The 22,816-nt window shown below is 44.8% G+C and overlaps 2 protein-coding genes across 2 annotated transcripts in view; one reads left to right on the plus strand and one right to left on the minus strand.

Annotated features, from left to right (window-relative positions):
• LOC112103874 (tRNA-specific adenosine deaminase 1) overlaps positions 1-908 on the plus strand; it is a 45,282-nt gene extending 44,374 nt beyond the window's left edge. Inside the window, exon 9 of the mRNA XM_024195848.3 lies at positions 335-908. Within this exon, the coding sequence (XP_024051616.2) occupies positions 335-467 (133 nt within the window). The 3' untranslated portion in view covers positions 468-908. The remainder of the gene's footprint in view (positions 1-334) is intronic.
• Positions 909-8,087: 7,179 nt separating this feature from the next.
• Positions 8,088-22,816, minus strand: part of LOC112103877 (gamma-aminobutyric acid receptor-associated protein-like 2) — a 30,637-nt gene continuing 15,908 nt past the window's right edge. The window contains exons 3-4 of the mRNA XM_026663206.2: positions 13,628-13,800; positions 8,088-8,344 (exon numbers count right to left, since the gene is read on the minus strand). Coding sequence (XP_026518991.1) covers positions 8,254-8,344; positions 13,628-13,800 — 264 coding nt within the window. The 3' untranslated portion in view covers positions 8,088-8,253. The remainder of the gene's footprint in view (positions 8,345-13,627; positions 13,801-22,816) is intronic.

The following is a 22,816-nucleotide window of genomic DNA, read 5'->3' on the forward strand; positions in this document are numbered from 1 at the left end:
AATGCAGCCATCACAGTGGTACCACCACTAATAGTACACTGTATCTTAGGGAGAAGGGTATAATTAGCCAGTAGAGGCCTAGTCTGTCTGCTAGATCCATGGGTCTGAGGTAGAATGGCAGTAGGCCTTTTCATCTCTTTCCATTTATTCCCACAAAACTCTTGCAGATTAGTATTTATATGCCTGCCTGTTTGCCAAGTGTGTCAGGAAGAGCAGTCAGTGCAGTGCAGACTGACCTCTCACAGGGTTGGGTGTTTGTTCAAAAATGAAAGGTTAACCTCCTGTTAATAAGAAAACTGAAATCTGTCCATTGTTGTGGTGCATTTCCTATCAGGGAGAAGAAGTTGGAGACCTACTGGGAGTACAAGGAAGCTGCAGCAAACTATCAAGAAGCTTGGAAAGTGCTGCGTAGCCAGGCCCTAGGAGCCTGGGTCAAGAATACCAAGGATTACCTGCAGTTTACATAAAATGGCAGCTGTGTGAGCCCAGCATTGATGGAGCCTTCAGACACAGAGTGGGAGATGTTACTTTAGAATGTGGGCCAAATTCTGGCTGTCAGTTGAAGCCAGGACCTTGTCTCTAAGGCCCAGCTGTTTAAAGGGATTTGAGTCATTGCAATGCCTCACTGATTTAGGAGACTAAATCCCATTTTCCAAGGGAGCGTGGGATTTAGGCTGAGCACAGCAACACCTCAATACCTTTAAAAATCTGAGCCTGAGGGAGGGGGATAGAAAAGGGAACTTGTTATGGCTGCTTGTTTGTCATTCTTTATGAAATATAAATTAGACCCCAGTGGTCTTGGGTGGTCACTTCTGAGCTGTATTTACCATGGCATATGTCAAGGCTGAATCCCCACTCTGGCACTTTGAGTGCAGAAGGTGGGGGCCTGCAAGGATTTTAAAAATTAATACGTGCCATTCCAGGCTTGTATTACACTCCCAAGGTTACAGCTTTTCTCTGACCTTGGCTTGGTAAATGCTGCCACCACCCAAATGCAAAAACCCCCTTGATCCAGCAAGGAGCACTTGGGAATTCCTCCCTGTGAGGTACTCTCAAGCCCTTTCTCCCCCCTGGGGAAGAGCTGAAAAAGAAAACAAAGGAAATTAGCTGTTGCCACTAGCTAATTAAACAGCATATGCACAGACCTCTTAGGACACCAAAGATCCAATTCTGTTCTTAAAAAAGGTAAATTTTATTAAAAACAAAAAAGAAAAAAACACATCTCGAACTTAGGCTTTTGCTAGATTTTAAAAGAGCACTTCCAAAAATTAAGCACCCAAAATAGCTTTCTTGGGGGTTCAGCTTAAAAGTTACAAGCAAACAAAAGCATTTGTGGTTAGCACAGAGAAGATTCCCCAAGCCTTACAGAAATAAAGGAAATAACCCTAATCACATCTTTGTAGACATTTTCTGATCTACTTACATATTTGGGGGGGTTCAAATAAGTAATTATAGGTATGATCTGATGATTTCTCATACCTGGCTTAAAGCAGCTTATAGCATTGCAGCTGTGTGTCTCCTCTCTCCGGAGAACAACCACAGACAACAAAGGGGAGTCTTGTTTCAATTTTTAAAAGTTCTAGCCATCCCACTGGCTCTTTTGGTCAGATGCCCACTCCTTTCTTTTTACCTGTGGACTTTTTAACCTTTACAGGTAGAGAACAGCTACTCCGAGGGATTTTATAGCTAGCTGGCTGGGTGGGTGTCCATAATAGGGAGCTACCCCCCCCTTCATTTATCACAGCATATGAGTAGGTGAACTCCTGATCCATCTACTACAAACTCTGATATCTTTGACAAGGGAGATGAAAGTAGGAAGGGGTGACATGCCAGCCTTTTGTTCTGCTGTAGAAAAGATACAGCACCCAAACCTGTTGGCTTGGCACTATCTGTTCTCTCATACCTCCAAGCCAAGACCAAGACCAATCCCAGAGGACCAAGGTATCTAGTCACCCTACTGATGAGAGATAATTTGATGAGTTGGGTAAAAATGGGGCTTTTAATTAGTCATTTTATTTTTTTATATCCAGATCGTTCCATAAAAGCCTCTGCATTTTACAGTGGGGAAGGTTTTTAAAAAAAATCTGAATCAGAGAGCAGAAAGGATGCCACATTTCCATTAAAAACAATTTTCAGTGAGATAAGACACTATGAAGTCTAAGCCAACAGATACATGACAGAAATACTAACACTGAGACACCCAAGCCTTTTATTCACCATTTCTCCTTGGGAAAACAGATCTTGGTTGTATCAGTAAGGGCCTCATGTTATAATGTTACCATTTGGCTTATGCCATGTGTTAACTGAGCCTGGTAGAAGCTGGAGAGGCTTCTGGTAGCAGTATACAGTCCCTGACAGGCTTTGCTTTAATAGATGGGTCTAAGCAAACTATTATTAGATGACATCAGCATGGCAGAACAGTCTAAGACTGTTGGAAAATGTCCTAGTCAAACTAGAAGTGTTGTGTGGTCTACCCAGATTCTTCCATCTGGGCAGTTGACAGTTCACATGGACCAGGGCCGGCTCCAGGGTTTTGGCCACCCCAAGCAGCCAAAACCAAAAAAAAAAAGTCGCGATCTAAAAAAAGCCGCGATTGCGATCTGCGGCGGCAATTCGGCGGGAGGTCCTTCACTCCCAGGCGGAGTGAGGGACCGTCCGCCGAATTGCCGCCGAATACCTGGAACTGCCGCCCCTGTCCGGAACGGCCGCCCCAAGCACCTGCTTGAGAAGCTGGTGCCTGGAGCCGGCCCTGACATGGACATATTTTCTTCCTTAAGTCCAAGACTGAGATTATATAATCACCCAAGAGCCACTGTTCTCTCAGACGTCTGTCCTGCTGTAGCCTACATTTTACAAAAACATTGGGCAGAGCGATGGCAGCTGTATCCTGCTCTAATGCATAGGAGGGAGAAATGGAGCTAAGCCTATTGCCTTCCTTGACAATCCTTTTGGTTCACACAGTGGCTAAATTATGGTTTCCTGGAGGAGGAGACAGCCTGAGTCTAATCTGTCTCCTCCCACACTTTTCATAGCCAGCATCAACATCCCAGCCCCTCTTGAAAGAACTGAGCTAGTGTAGGGGTAAAGAAGCTGATATCTAGAACTTGTGTGAGGAACCAGCAGCTGGAGGTCAAGCCAGATCCCAGTATATTTTGGGGTTGGGGTGAACTGCAGGAATGTGAAGCATCTAGGAAGAGGGTATGGTTGCTTGAGATGGAGAAGCAGCAGGTCTTAGCAGTTAGTGCACTATAATACACTAATATAAAACAAACCAGTACATTTTCAAACTCATTACCTCCTCCCTTTCCTAAAGTCTTGTGAGATTCCATGTAGCCAGCGTAAACCAGATCTTCTGAATGTGCTTGTTTCCCCCTTTGTTATTCATAAACAAGGTCTCCAGTGAACTTGCAAACCAGACTGGAATGTTTCCATTTCCTCTCCAGCTGTAATGTTAGAACAAGTTGTATAAGGCTAGTTGTACTGCAGCCAGTCTAGCTTTTAGATCAGCCGTTGGGAGACGTAGGTTTTTTTTAACTCTTTCCTAAGCTTTCCCTGTGCCTTTGTACAATGAGCTAGTGTGCCTGCTTCTCCTAAGGCGTGGCGGGGGAGCCAGCAGCTTTGGGGCTTCTGCCCAGTGTCATGAACCTTTTGGGATGGGGACAATGAGAGCGTCAGACATGCTGCAGCCTAGATGAGCTGTTAGTGAACCCACGCCAGAAGGCAAGAATTAAAACACCAAACAAAACAGCACTTGAAAGACTCCTTGGCTGAGCTTGTGAGGCCTTACACACAATTTAATGTTTGCAGTGTTGTTGCAGGAATGTTGGTCCCAGGATATTAGAGAGACAAGGGGGGTGAGGGAATACCTTTTTTTAGACCAACTTCTGTTGGTGAGAGAGGAACTTTGCAAGCTCGTTTCTTTCACCAACAGAAGTTGGTCTAATAAAAGGTATTCCCTCATATCCTTTGTCACTCAATTTAATGGCATTTCTCTCTTTCATGAGAAAAAAGGGTTGAACATCACATCCGATCAGCTCCAAAATGTTAAGTAATTGTTGAGGCTGGGGGATAGATCCCTACTGATTTTGGTGAAAAAGGGGAGGGGGACAGTCTCGTGGCATCTGGTTAACAGAGCTATCAGCTTAACGCTTCTCTGTAATTGGCTATAGCTCACAACCAGAGAGAACCATGAAGACATTTCCCCATAACAGCACCCTCAGTACTGTCTAGCCTGCCAATACAGTTTAAAATGTTGACATCCTGAAACAGAAAGGAAAGAATGGAGAATAAGTGGGGGGAAGGAATGGAATGTGTGCACACAGAGCCCCTGGCATGTTGGGGAATTGGGGGGGTGCATACAACCTCAGGGGGGCATAGGGAACCCAGGGAAGGGGGTGTATACAGTGCATGTAACATGAGGAGAAGGGACAACCCCTGGTGGCAGGGGAGAATGGGGGAAGTAGGGAATAGAGGCGAGCACAGTTCCTGGTAGGGGAGACCCTGGCAAAGGGGCGAACAGGGTGGAGAGAAGAGCTCCAGGCATGAGGGAGGGGATGGGGGTTACAAGAAGTCCCTGAAAAAGTTCTTGTTTTACACCCTTTCTGCGTTCTCCAGTGCATAGGCTGAGCTGCCACTGCCAATACTGAAGGGTTTAAAAAAAAGAGGGAATGGGGTGGGGGAAGGAGTCATGTGGGAGCCAAACATCCTGGCTCAGTCACTTTTTTCCATTCTATAAGTGAGAATGGTTCTACCAAAAGCAGGGATGTGCAGTAAGAAAAATCGTTCGCTCTGTTATGCTGCCAACCTACATGTATCCACCTCTTGATACAATATAAAAAGACCTTTATGGAGCCCTTTCTCATTCCTTTGCTGCAGTCTTTCTTGTGCAGTTCTTTCCTCATGACTCCGGGCTGCTGAGTCTAGACTGGCCAGTAATCTGTGAGCTAATGTTAGAAGAAATAAAGTCATCACTTGTTTTTCAGATATTCATGAAGGAAATTCCAAAGTCATTTCAGCCTGTCATGCTATTGTGGTTAAAGCTTGTTCCTTTCAAGGTTTGGGTAGCTGCGCCTCTGTATTACTAGGGTGTATTTAAAATTTTCAAGGACGGCTAAGTGATAAACCAGTGAATCATGGTTCTGAATTATATAATCAGCTGCTTCAATTTATGTCCTAACCAGCCAGAGGCTAGTTTTGCCTATGGACAAATGGTGCAGTGTTTCACTTTAAAGGATACAAAGCTCCTTTTTAATGGTAAAGGAGACAAAAAAAGCAGCTAATCCTATTGCCTTCCTTCCAAGTTTTGAAAACCAGGGCCAGAAAGTCCCTCCAGGTAGAGACTTGCTATGCAAGTTTCTGCCCAAAACAAACATAGATGAGTGTTAACTCATGAAAAAAGAGGGTTCACAATGGAAATGATGACAGGACCTTAACTGCTGCAGCACTAAATTAATGAAAGGCTTATTGATTAAGAGCACTTTTTCAGATGCAGGGAGCACATGCTACACTATTGAAACCAGCTTTAGTAACAGTCCACTATCAACATTTCGCAAGCTCCTGCCTCTTCCCAACAAAAGAAAGATAGCACCAGTAAATGTGACTTTTAAAGCCAAACATAACTTTAGATATAGTGTAAGCTCCTGGAAGCTTCAACGTGTGTAAATTCAGCAGTAGGCTCACCATGATAACCGCCACGTTGACCCTGGCACATTTAAAAACAAACAAACAAAAAAAACCCCTCACTAGCACCATAGTGTTAAAAAAAAAAAAAAATCAGGGTTCTGTTTGCAGCCTGAAGTATTATGGTTAGTGATTTCCTACTATACTATATTAAGAGAGATGCCAATTCTCCAATAACTCAATTCTTGCCATGTAGCTATCTGCCCTACCCATTATAGCATGAGCGCCCCGGCACATAACGAGAGGCTTTCTCCTCTTTACTTGGCAGCACACATTCTCCTTGTTCTACCCTGTGTAGCCTGAGTATATAGAAGCAGTGTAGCAGTGTGAACCCAGTGATGAGGAAGTTGAAAGCTTATTGCATGATTAATTCCGTTTGTTCTGGGTTTGCGCAAAGGGTGGGCCCTGATTGCCGAAGGCCAGTGCTGTGATTCAGTCCTGGTTCCCCAAGGCCCTTGTGCACCATTGTAAAGAGAAAGTGAAGATCAAAACTATTTCAACCCCACTTACTTGTCTCAGAGCCTGTTTACATTTAGAGCAGGGGTGAAAGTAATATTAAATTCTTACCGGTATGGAGGCCCAGCTCTGGGCCTCTGGAAGGGGTGGGGCCTCGGGCAGAAGTGGCAGAGCTGGGGTCAGCCTCCCCCAGCCAGCCCATCTGTGCTGCCTGGCCTGCACCGCCTGGGGCTCCAGTGGCAATTTAAAAGGGCCCGGGGCTCCAGCTGCTGCTGTGGTAGCGGCGGCAGTAGCCAGGAGCCCCAGCCCCTTTTAAATCAACAGCCCTGGGGCAGCTTCCCTTTCCCCCCAACTCTCCCTGGGTCAGTGGCCTGGGGGGCGGGGGAGGCGCAAAAGGGGCAATGATCTTAAAGCACTGTGGCAGCACTTTAACGTTGGCTGGGTACGGGCCGGTACCGGCTTCTTACCAGTACACCGTACCCACCCACTTTCACCCCTGCTTTAGAGTACGTCTACAGCACAGCTGGAAGGTGTAATTCACAGCTCAGGTAGCCATACATGCACTGCTTGGTTGAGCTTGTGAGCTAAAAATAGCAGTGTGGCCACAGTGGTACAGGTGGCAGCTTGAGCTAGCCACCCAAGTACATACCTAGGACCGTGGACATGATTGTACTTAGGTGACTAGCCTGAGCCACCACGCCTACGTTGCTATTTTTAGTATGCTAGCTCAATCGTGTGTATGGCTGCCCAAGCTGGGACTTATAGCTCCAAGCTGCTGTACAGATGTACCCGTTGAGGGTTGTGATGTGACTATACCTATTTTCCAATCATGAATTTGGAGTGACTTTTAATTTTCATGAAGTAGAGCAGTGGTTCTCAACCTGTCCCCCGCAGGTCGCTTGCAGCCCAATAAGCACAGAGCTGCAGCCCATGTGACATCCTCAGGGCCATACACGTAGTATTGGACGTGGCCTACAATGGTAAATAAGTTGAAAACCACTGCGGGACTGAAACTTCTCGTAAGAGTATATAACTTTCTCTCACCTATGTTTGCCCCGGCCTGCTCCATCTCTGCTAATTCCAATCTGGACCTCTTCTACTTAAAAGAACAGAAGGATTGTCTTGGGAATATGTTCCTTCCCATTCAGAGTCATGCAATATCAGCAGCAATTGCTTACCTGGAATAGAGTTTATATATTTAACTGTCTTCTATGCAATTATTGATTTTGAAAAAATTAGTCCTACTGTCTCTTTTTGCTCTTAATTTAATCTCCATCTCCTACCTAGTGTATTATTCTCTCCCACTCCTTTGCTGCCTGGTCCTCTTCTGCCCTTGCATGTGTTGTCCAGTATCTTGACTGTCAGCCCTTCCCCATATGCACAATCCCATTATCCAGTTCCCTCCTCCCCAGCATCCTTGGACTGAGAGCTGGGTCCCATTGGCAACTCTTGGCTCCTCTCCTAATGAGGACTGGCTGCTCCAGCCATGGTGGTTTGGTCCCCAAGGACAGATCCTTGTTTCCTCCTTTTATGTGCATCAGTGTGCTCCCTCGCTGTAGAATCTTGCCGGCCAAAATTAAGGTCAAGAAAGGACATTGGCCACATAACAACATGTGTGTGGGAGGAATTTTTATTGTAGTTATTCCTTAATAGAATTCAGAAAGAGGAACATTAACTTAGTTCAATATGATAAGCATCTTGCTACTGCTCAGAATAACCTAGTGAAGCCAGTGTTCCTAAGAATAATTAATATTTTAATTCTTGTCAAGCTAACACCTCAAACTAAATCCAGAATAAATGCATGTTCCTCTTTTTCATGTTTTAGTAGCCCAACTACTTTGCGTCAATATATAAACAATGTCATTAAATATGTGTTCCAGAGGGGTGAGGCTCTGGGAACTTATAGCCATGAGGACAATACACAATAAAGGAAAAAAACCCGAAAAACTCTGATAATTTACCAGTCTAATAAAACAAGACCTATCAATATATTAGGAAATTAATCCAGTTACAAATGCATGATGTGTATGGGAGAAACCTCTGTGGGTGTCATAACTGAAAACAATTGGCTATTTACAAGATACATAGCGGGATGATGCAGCAGCCAGACCCCAGCATTCAGAAGCCAAATGTGTTTTCTCCACTGTAGGCCACGTATAAGAATCCATCCTCATCCTTCTCCTTCTCATAAAGCTGTCCCATAGTTAGGCTTGAACAAGGGGAAAGAAAAAGAAAACACAATGAGAAGTTGCTCAAGGCAGCAGAGCTGCACATGGTAACAATTACTGTATGGCAAACAGAGATGAGAAACAAAGCTCTAGACTAGAAGTGTAAGTTTAAATATATGAATGAGAGTATCTGAAATGCTACTGATTCCAGAGAGAGACAGCAGGCATCCACATCCCTTAGTCATCACCAATATTCCTGGTTGCTCCTGAGTCCAGATGTTCTAGCACTTGCATTCATAAAGAATTTCTGTGAATCTGCAAAATGCTTGGATTTTTACTGTTAAGTTTGTGGGTCTACACAAATGTGGATTTTAGTAGATGCTGTTTAAGGCCTAATGCACTGGTATGTTTCCAGTCTAGAAGTGTTGAAGCTGAAGTCTTGGGATGTCATCACTTTTAGTGGGATCAGAACCTCAATAGCCCACTTCTATTGTTGTAGCTGAAGCACCATCACCACCTATAATTAAGATTGTGTGAACATTTCTATTTATAACTCCCCTTCCCCATTACAGTGTTCAGTTCATAACCCGTTGGACTAATTTTCAAGGCCCAATCTCATCCAAAAATGAATTTATTCTGAAAGTTTGTGCAAAAAATATTTCAAATTCAACCACTTTAAATGAGAGGTTGGGGGAATGGACACCTTCCCTATGATAAAATAAAAAGGGACTAATCTGAGTACCTCTTGCTCCAAAATGTCTGTGGGTAGCAAGTTTAAATTTGGCAGGAAACTAATCCTCATTGACAAGAAGGGCCTTTGAGTGTCCATGTGAAAATAAGTTTTGATTTGACCATGTGATGAAGGCTTTAGACTTGTTTTATGCAGTTCCAGTATTTTGGGAATACCAACATTCCAAACAAAGAAAGGTTGCACTCAGCATGCAAGTGTGGTTAACCTCACTGCATATGACGGAATTAATCTGCTAGAAGGTGCACTGAAGAAGGTAAGGCTTCTATTATTCTCTGCCTCATTCACTGCGGTGTAAGGTGTGCGATGATGTCTGTAGTAGTCATGTCTCATTAATTGTACAGTGAGGTAAGAGCATGCCCTACATGCCATTGTCCTAAGTGTGCACCTTGTATAGAACAGGCTGCTCCAGTGCTGTCTATCCAAATAGTTCCAGATGCTGCAACTTTGTGTTTAATGACATTTTGTAGGTGTTTGTTGAATATTAAGTGATCTTTAAAATTAAAAAAAAAGTCCTGTGACCTATTATGCTGCTTTATGATGTATAATGGCCTGAAAGATTTGTCAAAAAACAGGTTTTATTTCCTGTTTGTTGTTTAAATTGGACAGTCAGCTTTGTGCCCCTGCAGGCAGCCTGAGGCACTGTGAAATTGTGTTAGCACAAGAGATGAGTAGCTTGGGGGGGGAATGGATTTTCAGTGAAGCTGTTTGGCTGAGTGTGCGGGCCCTTACACTCACTTGACAGCATTTCTCTGTTTGGAGAGAACACTATGACTCCTGAATGCCACATCCCATCAATAACGTCTCAAGGAATGTTCTGTGCGACAATGGGCAGAACCTTGTTCATTTTAGTGGGAAGTAGAAAACAGGAAGGGGGAAATGGAGGACATGTGAGCCCCTGGCATCTGGTTAGTAGAACCAGCAGCTTCAACCACCTCTGTAATTGTCTAAAAATCAAAAAATGAGTTGAGGCGGCCAGTAACACATTCCAGTCTAATACTGCTGTGGGGAAACAGAACAGGGGGTCTTCTTTCCGATAACCAAAGTTCTGGGCCTACAGGCCCCAAAACACCTCCAACAAAAGACTGTCATGATGGTGACCTTTGTGCAGAATAGAGAAGGCCTGAAAGCCTGAACAGTACTGCACAACTCAATTCTCTGCCAAACCCCAGGCAAAAGGAGTAACAGAGGAGGGGAGGGGGAGAGGGAATTACAAAGTCTGTTGGAAACTAAAGAAACTGCTTTAGAAATATAATAACCGCAAGGCTTTAGAAATACAATAACCGCAAGGCTTTAGAAATATAATGTAAGTTGCTTGGTATTAAGAAATTGTCTTTGCAGAGAGTTAATCATCCTTGCTGCTATAACTATTTGCAACATTTTCCAATTCCAGCTATCTGCAAATTAACCAATGTTAGCTCTCCTTTAAGCGTCCTCTGGAAACCCCCCCTCAAACCCTCGCCAAAATCCCCCAGAAAATGACATATACCAAGTCTTAAGAAATGTACCCAAGCTAGGGCCGAGCACCACCCCTGCGGAAACCACCGAACGCCCCTCTACCCAAATTAACACCCACTTCTCGGAAAATTAAGAAAGAAGGCGGGGGCGGGGGGGAGGACTGACCCCAGGGGAGGACTGACCCCAACCCCAGTTTCTTAGCTCATGATCAGCTCGTGATCAACCCATGCCCAGCTTGTGACTAACCCCCAATTTCTTAACTCATGACGTATTGTTTGTACCTTGCTTGTGGTTTAATGAAATAAAAGCCCGCCTGCGTGTAGGGCTCGGGGTGTTGGTCTCCGGACTACACCCCAGTGCACTGGTTTGTATGTCAATAAACTGGCCTCAGGCTTGAGTCTTTGAACTAAAATGACTGCGTGGGGGTCTTTGACCACGACACTGCTCATTTTAACTCTGCCCATCCTCCCAATAGTTTCGAAATGTTGACACTCAGAAAAAGAAAGAAAAGAAAAGAAGAATAGTGGAGGGAAAGGAAGAATGGGGAGGTAGTAGGGGTGCACACAAAGCCCCTGGCATGGGGGGAGAATTGGAACCCTGGCATGGGGGGAGATGTGAATAAGGGGATGTGATGGGATGTACCAGGCTCTGAGACCCCCTGCTGGAGGCCTCACAGCTCTACCGCACCCCGTCCCAAGAAAGAGCAGTAGAGGTGAGTCCTCCAGGCTGCAGAGAGAGACTGCAGGGAAGCAGCCAATCAGATCCCAGCAGACTCATATAAAAGGAGCTGCTGGACAGAGCAGAGCAGACCAGTTGCTAACTGGGGCCTGGTCTACACTACGGGATTAATTCGGATTTAGCAGCGTTAATCCGAATTAACCCTTCACCCGTCCACACTACAGAGCCAGTTAATTCGAATTAAAGGGCCCTTTAAATCGATTTCTGTACTCCACCTCGACGAACGGAGTAGAGCCTAAATCGATTTTGTTAATTCGAATTAGGGTTAGTGTGGCCGCACACCACCGAATTACTGTGTTTAAGTTAATGGGGTAGTGTGGCCGCACACCACCGAATTAATGTGGTTAAAAACCGAATTAAGGTGCTTAGTGTGGCCGCGCACAATCGAATTTATACAACCTGTTTCCCAAATTCGAATTATCTAAATTCGGATTAATCCTGTAGTGTAGACATACCCTGGAGCTAGGGAAGTAAGGATGATGCTGCTGGCTACAGGGACTCAAGAAAGACTTCATCCCTAAGGTAAGGGTGAAGATGCTGGGGCCATCACAGGGGGTGGGTTGCAGTGAGTCCTTTAAACAGAGGAGTAGCGGGGTGGCACAGAGGAAGCATGTGGGGAAACAGAGGAATACAAGGAGCCCCCTGCTATGTGCAATGAGCTCAACCTACAGAAGCAAGGAAGTGTCTGACCCTCTAGTTAAACCTTGTTTTTTGTTAATGTTTGGGCAAAAAGATGCCTTTGTTAAAGAGTCAACATTCCTGTCCATCTAGTTAACATGTAAAAGTTCACAACTCACATTTGAGATACACACCCAAAGAGGTGTTACTGCAATACCAGGAAGATCAGACTTGAGTAACCAAGCAGGAAGGAAAAAAAAAATCCCCTTTCAGGCCTCATACACAATAAAGCAGCAAAAGGGGGGACCCACAACATGCAATTTTTTAAAATCCTTTGCAGATTCTCTGAAGAGACCATTAAGGTTGCATGGTTTTAAGCATTCAAACATCAAGTAATGCCTTATCTCTGCCATTATTACATGCTGTTTCTCAAATAACGCAGTATAGCTTCTGCTACAACCTTTGGTGCCTATGTAGTGTCTGCTACTACAATGTATTGTTCTGTGTACACCAGCCAGCCAATAAAATTTATTTCTATATAAAATGCATAGTGAATAAGACAAGGGGCCATTCCCTTCATTCACTTTGCATCCTACAAGATTATAATTCAGTACTGTATTATTTAAGAAAGTAGGTGGCTATCTGATTAGTCATACATACCAGGGGGCAGATTTAAGGGTTGTTCCAAGAATCCTGACTATGGTATTCACTTTGGAGCATTTAATCATGCAACCTTAACATTCTCAATGGAACTTTGACTGTTGGTATCATGCTTGGTGCTGTGGAGAACATAGAGTAAGCACAGTACTTGCCCCAAAGAAATTATAGTCTAAGAGGATTTTAGTGACTCTCTCCGCTGGATACTAAAATGATTCCTGAACTCTTGCTGAAAGTTTAACTTTGTTAAACTTGCTTTCTTGGCAAGAAGTTCACCATCTATGTCTCAGACTCCTACATGGCATCTCAATAACCTTCCCCACCATCCTTCCCTGAGGCATGTCACAACTGAGTTGCTTTACAATCATCTTTTCTTCCAGCTTATTCTTATAAATAAGCTGGGGTTTTGTATTTTGCCAGCATTTAAATAAAATGAGAAAAATGAGAGCAATGATAGTAAAATAGCAAACCATTCTTCCTTTACTTCCTCAGTGAGCTGCTCCTCAGTATATCATATGGAGGAGTTAACACTAACATCATAGCAGAATGCGGTCCATCAGGCTTATGCAGTGGTGCAAGCAGAATTAATTTCTTACTGGTATGCTGCACTCATGGAGGGACACAAAGGGGGAACATGTGACCTCCCCCACATGACTTTCTCCCCCCTTCCAGCTCGGGGCCCCTGCGCTCTCCCTGTCCCCTCCCCATGATCCATCCCACGTTACCTGGGGGGGGGGGGGAGGGGCTCTGTCCTCCTCCTACTGTACCAGAGACTTCTGAACCACAGGGCTCTCTGGAACTGCAGCAGCAAAAAGAGCAGAACGTGGGGCCACTCTTCCGGCGCAGTTGTACCACCCACAGCCCTGTCCTCTGATGGGGCTGCTGTACAGACCCCAGACAGGAGACATGGCTGCATGGAAGGGCTGGGGGTGGGGCTGGGGGGTGGTACAGCTGCGCCAGCGGAGCTGCTGGCATGGGGCCACCCGGTGGCCTCCTGTGTCTTTCTGGTATGGAGTACCAGTTATAAATATCTTACTGGTATGCACCACAGAGCTTATGTATCTTTAGTGAAATGCACACAAATTCCAGTCTAATGGCCTCTCACCTGGACTGTGGGACAGTCTTGTCTACAAAGAGGAATATCGCTTTCTCAGATGGCAGTTGAATCCTCTTCCTGATGATCCACATGAATTGGGCCACAGTGATGTCAGACGGAACCAGATACTTCCTCTTATCAATGTCAACAATCTGAGAGCCTGAGACCTTTTCCACAATGACCTATTAAAGCATAGATAGAAAGATGAGGCTTTTCTGGGCGGATCTAGACAGACTATTCTCTCTTGCTAGGACAGGCTTACAATGCTATGGGCAGGTGGATGTCAAACAGAAGGTGAAACGAATCCATCCATCCCTCTAGACAGCTCAAAAAACCCTGCTCAATGTGCAGCAGTCAAAAGAGAAAACAAAATGTTAGTATGCATAAGTAGGGCCCTACCAAATTCACAGTCCATTTTGGTCAGTTTCACAGTCATAGGATTTTAAAAATTGTAAAATTCATGATTTCAGCTATTTAAATCTGAAATTTCAGTGTTGTAATTGTAGGGGTCCTGACCCAAAAAGGAGTGGGGGGGGGCGCGCAAGGTTATTGTGTGTTTGGGAGAGGTGCAGAAGGGGGGGGTTGTGGTACTGCTACCCTTACTTCTGTGCTGCTGCTGGCGGCAGCACTGCCTTCAGAGCTGGAGAGTGGCGGCTGCTGGCCAGGAGCCCAGCTCTGAAGGCAGAGCTGCCGCCAGCAGCAGTGCAGAAGTAAGGATGGCATGGTATGATATTGCCACCCTTACTTCTGCATTGCTGTCTGCAAAGCTGGGCCCTCAGTCAACAGCTGCCACTCTCTGGCTGCCCAGCTCTGAAGGCAGCAGTGCAGAAGTAAGGATAGCACGGTATGGTATTGCCACCCTTCTGTGCTGCTGCTGGCGGCACGCTGCCTTCAAAAAAGATAAAGCAAATACAGAGGATGTTCTGAGATGGGTGACAAAAATGAGGGAATGTGAAAAACCATCAGGACTATTCAGACAACGAGGGGATGTGATAAAGGTATATAAAATAGTGAATGGGCTAGAGCAGTGGCTCTCAACCATTCCAGACTATCGTACTCCTTTAAGGAGTCTGATTTGTCTTGCATACCCCAAGTTTCACCTCACTTAAAAACTACTTGCTTACAAAATCAGACAAAAAAATACAAAACTGTCAAGAACATAAGTGATCTCTCTTCTGCCATCCATCTCCACCCTCTGACAAACAGAGGCTAGGGACACCATTCCTTACCCATCCTGGCTAATAGCCATTAATGGACTTAACCTCCATGAATTTATCTAGTTCTCTTTTAAACCCTGTTAGTCCTAGCCTTCACAGCCTTCTCAGGCAAGGAGTTCCACAGGCTGACTGTGTGCTGTGTGAAGAACTACTTCCTTTTATTTGTTTTAAACCTGCTGCCCATTAATTTCATTTGGTGGCCCCTAGTTCTTATATTATGGGAACAAGTAAATCACTTTTCCTTATTCACTTTCTCCACACCACTCATGATTTTATATACCTCTATCATATGCCCCCTTAGGGTATGTCTACACTACGGGATTAATCCGAATTTAGATAATTCGAATTTGGGAAACAGGTTGTATAAATTCGATTGTGCGCGGCCACACTAAGCACATTAATTCGGTTTTTAACCACATTAATTCGGTGGTGTGCAGCCACACTACCCCATTTATTTTAATCATATTAATTCGGTGGTGTGCGGCCACACTAACCCTAATTCGAATTAACAAAATCGATTTTGGCGCTACTCCGCTCGTCGAGGTGGAGTACAGAAATCGATTTAAAGCGCCCTTTAATTCGAACTAAATGGCTCTGTTGTGTGGACGGGTGAAGGGTTAATTCGAATTAACGCTGCTAAATCCGAATTAATCCCGTAGTGTAGACCAGGCCTTAGTCTCCTCCTTTCCAAGCTGAAAAGTCCTAGCCTCTTTAATCTCTCCTCATATATGGGACCTGTTCCAAACCCCTATTCATTTTAGTTGCCCTTCTCTGAACCTTTTCTAATGCCAGTATCTTTTTTTTGAGATGCGGAGACCACATCTGTACGCAGTATTCAAGATGTGGGCATACCATTGATTTATATAAGGGCAATAAGATATTCTCCGTCTTATTCTCTATCCCTTGTTTAAATGATTCCTAACATCCTGTTTGCTTTTTTGACTGCCGCTGCACACTGCGTGGACGTCTTCAGAGAACTATCCATGATAACTCGAAGATCTCTTTCTTGATTAGTTGTAGCTAAATTAGCCCCCATCATATTGTATGTATGTAGGACTCATGAATGAAATTGTTTTTAATTGTTTACTTTATTAATGTAACTTCATAAGTAAAGTTTTATGAATGAAACAATATTCATTCATAAAACCAGTTACCCCAATAACTGGCTAATTAACAGTTAAGATGCTTGTTAAGAGCCATAGCTGTTCAGTCAAGTATCAGAGGGGTAGCCGTGTTAGTCTGAATCTGTAAAAAGCAACAGAGGGTCCTGTGGCACCTTTGAGACTAACAGAAGTATTGGGAGCATAAGCTTTCGTGGGTAAGAACCTCACTTCTTCAGATGCAAGCTGTTCAGTCAGCTGCCTTTGTAAGTTTCACTATCAATCCAATTCCTGCTTAAATCACTGAGACTTGCACTGTTTCAGTATTGTAATTTCTGTTCACCATTTATTACACTTGCCTACAGTGTAACTTCTGTTCACTGTTTGCCATATTGTAATTCAAACCCCATTTTAAAACGCTTACTCCATTTTGTAAGGGCTTGCTGCAACCTTCATTTTTGCAAACCCTGCTGTAATCTTATTAGTTTAGTTTAAATGTGTGAATGAGGTATGTATGGATGATGGAATCAAGCTCCAGCCCCAGCCTGTCCTGATTAAATAGAGTTCAAACACCAATGGCTGAAGATGCAGACAAGAGCCCTAACAAAGTAAAAAGAATCCACCCTAAAAAGAAAAGGTACAATAGAAGGAAGATCAAAGCCCGGTCCGAGGCTGAAAGTCATGTCTGCAATTGACGGGTGATCAATCACCAAACCCAGAGGCAGCTTGACACAGCAAGACCTATAGACTCTGGATTCAAACTAAAGCCTACAAAAAGGATGGGTGAGATGGAAAACTTTGGAGGAGGGTAACATTCTGCTGCCAACATGGAAGGGCATCGGTGCATGCCCAACAGAGACCCAGCTCGTCCTTGTGCCCGGCTTTCCTGGCCAGTTAGCCGCCACAAGCTACGAACCCAAGCTGCAAACTCAAGCCACAGACTCAAGCAGGACTGGTAACTATGCAGCAGCTGCAGAACATCTGATGGATGTGTGTGTGTGTGTGTGTAAATGTGTGTGTGTGTGTGTGTGTGTATAGGTATTCGGTATAATGTGTGTGTATAAGGATTAAGATATTATTTATTGGTCATAAATCAAATTATCATAATAAATGTGGCATCTTTATCTTGTCCCCTTTAATAAGATCCTGCTAGTTTTTATTGGTATAACATGTATAGCTGAGGTTATTTTTTCTAATGTGCATTACTGTACATTTATCCACATTAAATTTCATTTGCCATTTTGTTGCCCAATCACTTAGTTTTGTGACATCTTTTTTGAAGTTCTTCACAGTCTGCTTTAGTCTTAACTATCTTGAGCAGTTTAGTATCATCTGCAAACTTTGCCACCTCACTGTTTACCCCTTTCTCCGGGTCATTTATGAATAAGTTGAACAGGATTGGTCCTAGGACTGACCCTTGGGGAACACCACTAGTTACCCCTCTCCGTTCTGAAAATGTACCATTTATTCCTACCCTTTGTTCCCTGTCTTTTAACCAGTTCTCAATCCATGAAAGGATCTTCCCTCTTATCCCATGACAACTTAATTTACGTAAGAGCCTTTGGTGTGGGACCTTGTCAAAGGCTTTCTGGAAATCTAAGTACACTATGTCCACTGGATCCCCCTTGTCCACATGTTTGTTGACCCCTTCAAAGAACTCTAATAGATTAGTAAGACATAATTTCCCTTTACAGAAACTATGTTGACTTTTGCCCAACAATTTATGTTCTGTGTCTGACAATTTTATTCTTTACTATTGTTTCAACTAATTTGCCCGGTACTGACGTTAGTCTGTAATTGCCGGGATCACCTCTAGAGCCCTTTTTAAATATTGGCGTTACATTAGCTATCTTCCAGTCATTGGGTACAGAAGCTGATTTAAAGGACAGGTTACAAACCATAGTTAATAGTTCTGCAATTTCACATTTTTGAGTTCTTTCAGAACTCTTGGGTGAATGCCATCTGGTCCCTGTGACTTGTTACTGTTAAGTTTATCAATTAATTCCAAAACCTCCTCTAGTGACACTTCAATCTGTGACAATTCCTCAAATTTGTCACCTACAAAGGACGGCTCGGGTTTGGGATACTCCCTAACATCCTCAGCCGTGAAGACCCGAAGCAAAGAATTCATTTAGTTTCTCCGCAATGACTTTATCGTCTTTAAGTGCTCCTTTTGTATCTTGATCGTCCTGGGTTCCCACTGGTTGTTTAGCAGGCTTCCTGCTTCTGATGTACTTAAACATTTTGTTATTACCTTTTGAGTTTTTGGCTAGCTGTTCTTCACTCATTTTTTGGCTTTTCTTATTACATTTTTACACTTAATTTGGCAGTGTTTAAGCTCCTTTCTATTTACCCCACTAGGATCTGACTTCCACTTTTTAAAAGATGCCTTTTTATCTCTCACTGCTTCTTTTACATGGTTGTTAAGCCACCATGGCTCTTTTTTAGTTCTTTTACTGTGTTTTTTTAATTTGGGGTATACATTTAAGTTGGGCCTCTATTATGGTGTCTTTGAAAAGTGTCCATGCAGCTTGCAAGGATTTCACTCTAGTCACTGTACCTTTTAATTTCTTGCATGGTGTCCAGTATCAGAGGGTAGCCGTGTTAGTCTTTAAGGTGCCACCGGACTTCTTGTTGTTTTTGTGGATACAGACTAACAGATGTATTTGGGCATAAGCTTTTGTGGGTGAAAAACCTCACTTCTTCAGATGCAGACTGAAACCTACTTTCGTTGTCTCCGACTCAAAGAATATTTTCAACACACCACTGAACAGTGCACTGACCCACAGGAACCCTCCTACCAACACTACAAGAAGAAGAACTCCTGACGGTCAAAATGACAGACTGGACCTCTACATAGAGTGCTTCCGCAGACATGCACAGGCTAAAATTGTGAACAAACAGCATCACTTGCCCCATTAACCTCAGCCATACAGAACGCAATGCCATCCACAGCCTCAGAAATAACTCTGACATTATAATCAAAGGGGCTGACAAAGGAGGTGCTGTAGTCATAATGAACAGGTTGGATTATGAACAAATGCATCTGAAGAAGTGAGGTTTTTTACCCACGAAAGCTTATGCCCAAATAAATCTGTCCGTCTTTAAGGTGCCACCGGACTCCTTGTTGTTTTAATTTGTTTAACTAACCTCCTAATTTTTTTGCATAGTTCCCCTTTCTGAAATTAAATGCCACAGAGTTGGGCTGTTGAGGTGTTCTTCCCACCACAGGAATGTTAAATGTTATTATATTATGGTCACTATTTCCAAGCAGCCATGTTATAGTTACCTCTTGGACCAGATCCTGTGCTCCATTCAGGACTAAATGGAGAACTGCCTCTCCCCTTGTGGGTTCCTGTACCAGCTGCTCCAAGAAGCAGTCATTTAAAGTATCGAGAAATTTTGTCTCTGCATATCGTCCTGAGGTGACATGTACCCAGTCATATGGGGATAATTGAAATCCGCCACTATTATTGAGGTCTTAATTTTCATAGCCTCTCTAATCTCCCTTAGCATTTCATCATCACTATCACTGTCCTGGTCAGGTGGTCGATAATAGATCCCTACTGTTATATTCTTATTAGAGCATGGAATTACTATCCATAGCGATTCTATGGAACATGTGGATTCATTTAAGATTTTTACTTCATTTGATTCTACATTTTTCTTTCACATATAATGTCACATCCCCTCCCCCCGGCACGACCTGTTCTGTCCTTCCGATATATTTTGTACCCCGGAATGATTGTGTCCCATTGATTGCTCTCAGTCCACCAGGTTTCTGTGATGTCTATTATATCAATATACTCCTTTATCACAAGGCACTCTAGTTCACCCATCTTATTATTAGACGACTTCTAGCATTTGTGTACAAGCACTTTAAAAACTTGTCACTGTTTATTTGTCTGCCCTTTTCTGATGTGTTAGATTCTTTTTTATGTGAATGTTTGTTTATCATCTGATCTGGCCCTTACATTATCCTCCTCCATCCTCTGCTCCTGACTATAACCTGGAGATTCTCTATCATTAGACTCTCCCCTAAGAGAAGTCTCTGTCCGATCCACGTGCTACTCTGCAGCAATCGGCTTTCCCCCATCTCTTAGTTTAAAAACTGTTCTGCAACCACTTTAATGTTAAGTGCCAGCAGTCTGGATCCACTTTGGTTTAGGTGGAGCCCATCCTTCCTGTACAGGCTTCCCCTATTCCAAAAGTTTCCCCAGTTCGTAATAAAACTAAACCAGGGGCAGGCAAACTTTTTGGCCTGAGGGCCATATCGGGTTTCCAAAATTGAATGGAGGGCCGGTTAGGGGAGGCTGTGCCTCCCCAAACAGCCAGGCGTGGCCCAGCCCCTGACCCCTATCTGACCCCCACCCCGCTTCTCACCCCCTGACAGTCCCCCGGGACTCCTACCCATCCACCCCCCCGTTCCCTGTCCCCTGACTGCTCCCAGACCCCCTGCCCCTGACTGCCCCCCGCCATCCCATCCAACGCCCCCCTCCTTCCTGACTGCCCCCCTGAGACCCCTGCCCCATTCAACCCCCCGTTCCCTGCCCTCTGACAGCCCCGCCCCCTGACCACCACCCTGAACTCCCCTGCCCTCTTACCGCGCTGCCTGGAGCACCGGTGGCTGGCAGCGCTACAGCCGCGCCGCCCAGAGCACCGGCTCAGGCTGCGGCTCTGCACCTGCACTACCCGGCCACCCAGAGCATTGTGCTGTCGGCGTGGCGCACTGAGGCTGCGGGGGAGGGGGAGCAGCAGGGGAGGGGCCGGGGGCTAGCCTCCTGGGCCAGGAGCTCAGGGGCCGGGCAGGAGGGTCCCACGGGCCAGATGTGGCCCGCGTGCCGTAGTTTGCTCACCCCGATCTAAACCCCCTCCTCTCTACAGCATCGTCTCATCCACGCATTGAGACTCTGAAGCTCTGCCTGGCTGTCTACCTGGCCCTGCACATGGAACTGGAAGCATTTCTGAGAATGCTACCATAAAAGTCCTGGATTTCAGTCTCTTTCCTAGAAGCCTAAATTTGGCCTCCAGGACGTCTCTCCTACCCTTCCCTATGTCATTGGTACCTACATGTACCACGACCACTGGCTCCACAACCTTCGCACCAGGCAGGCAAGTCACCATACAGTTCTCCCGGTCATCACAAACCCAGCTATCTATGTTTCTAATAATCGAATGTCCCATTACTAACACCTGCCTTTTCCTAATGACTGGAGTGCCCTCCCCCGGAGAGGTAACCTCAGTGTGAGAGGATACCCCATTATCATGTGGAAGGAGGGTCCCAACTATGGGAAGGTTTCCCTCTGCTCCCATTGACTGCTCTCCTTTCCTGAGCCTTTCATCCTCCTTAACAGCGCAGGGGCTGTCTGATCGGAGGTGGGATAAAGCTACAGTGTCCTGGAAAGCCTCATCAACATACCTCTCTGCCTCCCTTAGCTCCTTCAGTTCTGCCACCCTGGCCTCCAAAGCCTGTACGTGGTCTCTGAGAGCCAGGAGCTCCTTGCACCAAATGCGCACACATGCCACCCGCTCACAGGGCAGGTAATCATACATGCCTCACTGAGTGCAACAAACAGGATAGCCCCCACTCTGCTGCTGGGCTTCTGCCTGCATTTTCTCCTACAGCTACCTAGGTTAATGACAAGGTTTTTGTTTAAATCAAGAAGTTTAGTTTAAAGATTTTAAAGAATAGCAAGTGTACCTCGCCCCCTTCCTAACTCCCTCTCAAAACTCCGTTAGCAGCCCCTGGTCGCTTGCTCGCAGCTTTATAAAGCCCTGACCTTCCTGATAGCCCCACCCCCTGACTAAGGCTCAGCCAATGAACAGAGGCTTCTAGATGTCAAACCTTGTTTAGAAGCTCACAGCTTCCAACACATTCTTACTGAAAAACTGCTGACTCATTTTTACCATATAATTATAAAATCAACTGGAATATAAATATTGTACTTACATTTCAGTGTATAGAGCAATATACAGACAATAACTTGTATATGAAATTTTAGTTTGCACTGACTTTGCTAGTGCTTTTGATGTAGCCTGTTGTAAAACTAGGCAAATATCTAGAGGAACTGATGTACCCTCAGAGGTACGCGTACTCCTGGTTGAGAACCACTAGGCTAGAGAAAATAAAGCTCTTTCCCCTATGGGCATGTCTTTCCATAATTGTCTACTAAGGGGTTTCTTGTACCTTCTGAAGTATGTGGCACTGGTCACTGTCAGGGACAGGATATGGGTCTAGACCACTGCTAGACCCTTACTTTCCTCTTACTCAGTAAGCACAGGCCTCCAAGGGTGTATTGAACATACAATCATGAGTTCAGTGATGTAGTTACTCCCTGGAGCCAAAGGTCACAGCATAAGTAAGGGTGTATGCTGAGAAAGTTCTTGCAATTTGATAAAACTCCTTTACACCCTACCACTGATATCCTCTGCAACCTTAGCCTGACCTTTTATCCTAATGCCTAATTTGTTTTGGAAAAGACTGAGGTGCTAGTGATACATAAGGAAGATGGGACTAAGCAAAGGCTGGCTTCAAGCCTGTAAACTATATCTGTGCTTCTATCTTGTTATAATGTAAGGCTGAAGCAGTCTACAAGAATTATTTTGAGGACATTCTATGGCCTGTGTTAGGCAGGAGATAAGACTAGATCACAGAATCATATGACTGGACCTCAAGAGGTCACCTAATCCAGTCCCCTGTACTCATGGCAGGACTAAGTATTATCTAGACCAGGGGTCGGCAACCTATGGCACACAAGCCGATTTTGAGTGGCACGCTGCCTGCCCGGTGAGAGGAGGAGGAGGAGGGGCCGGAAGAAGCGGGGGAGGAGGGAAGCTTGGCTGCCGCAGGACCAAGCTTCTGCCTCCTGCCCCCGCAGGGG

Source organism: Terrapene carolina, unplaced genomic scaffold (genome assembly GCF_002925995.2).
Source record: "Terrapene carolina triunguis isolate 2854851 unplaced genomic scaffold, T_m_triunguis-2.0 Scaffold32862, whole genome shotgun sequence".
NCBI classification, from domain to species: domain Eukaryota; kingdom Metazoa; phylum Chordata; order Testudines; family Emydidae; genus Terrapene; species Terrapene triunguis.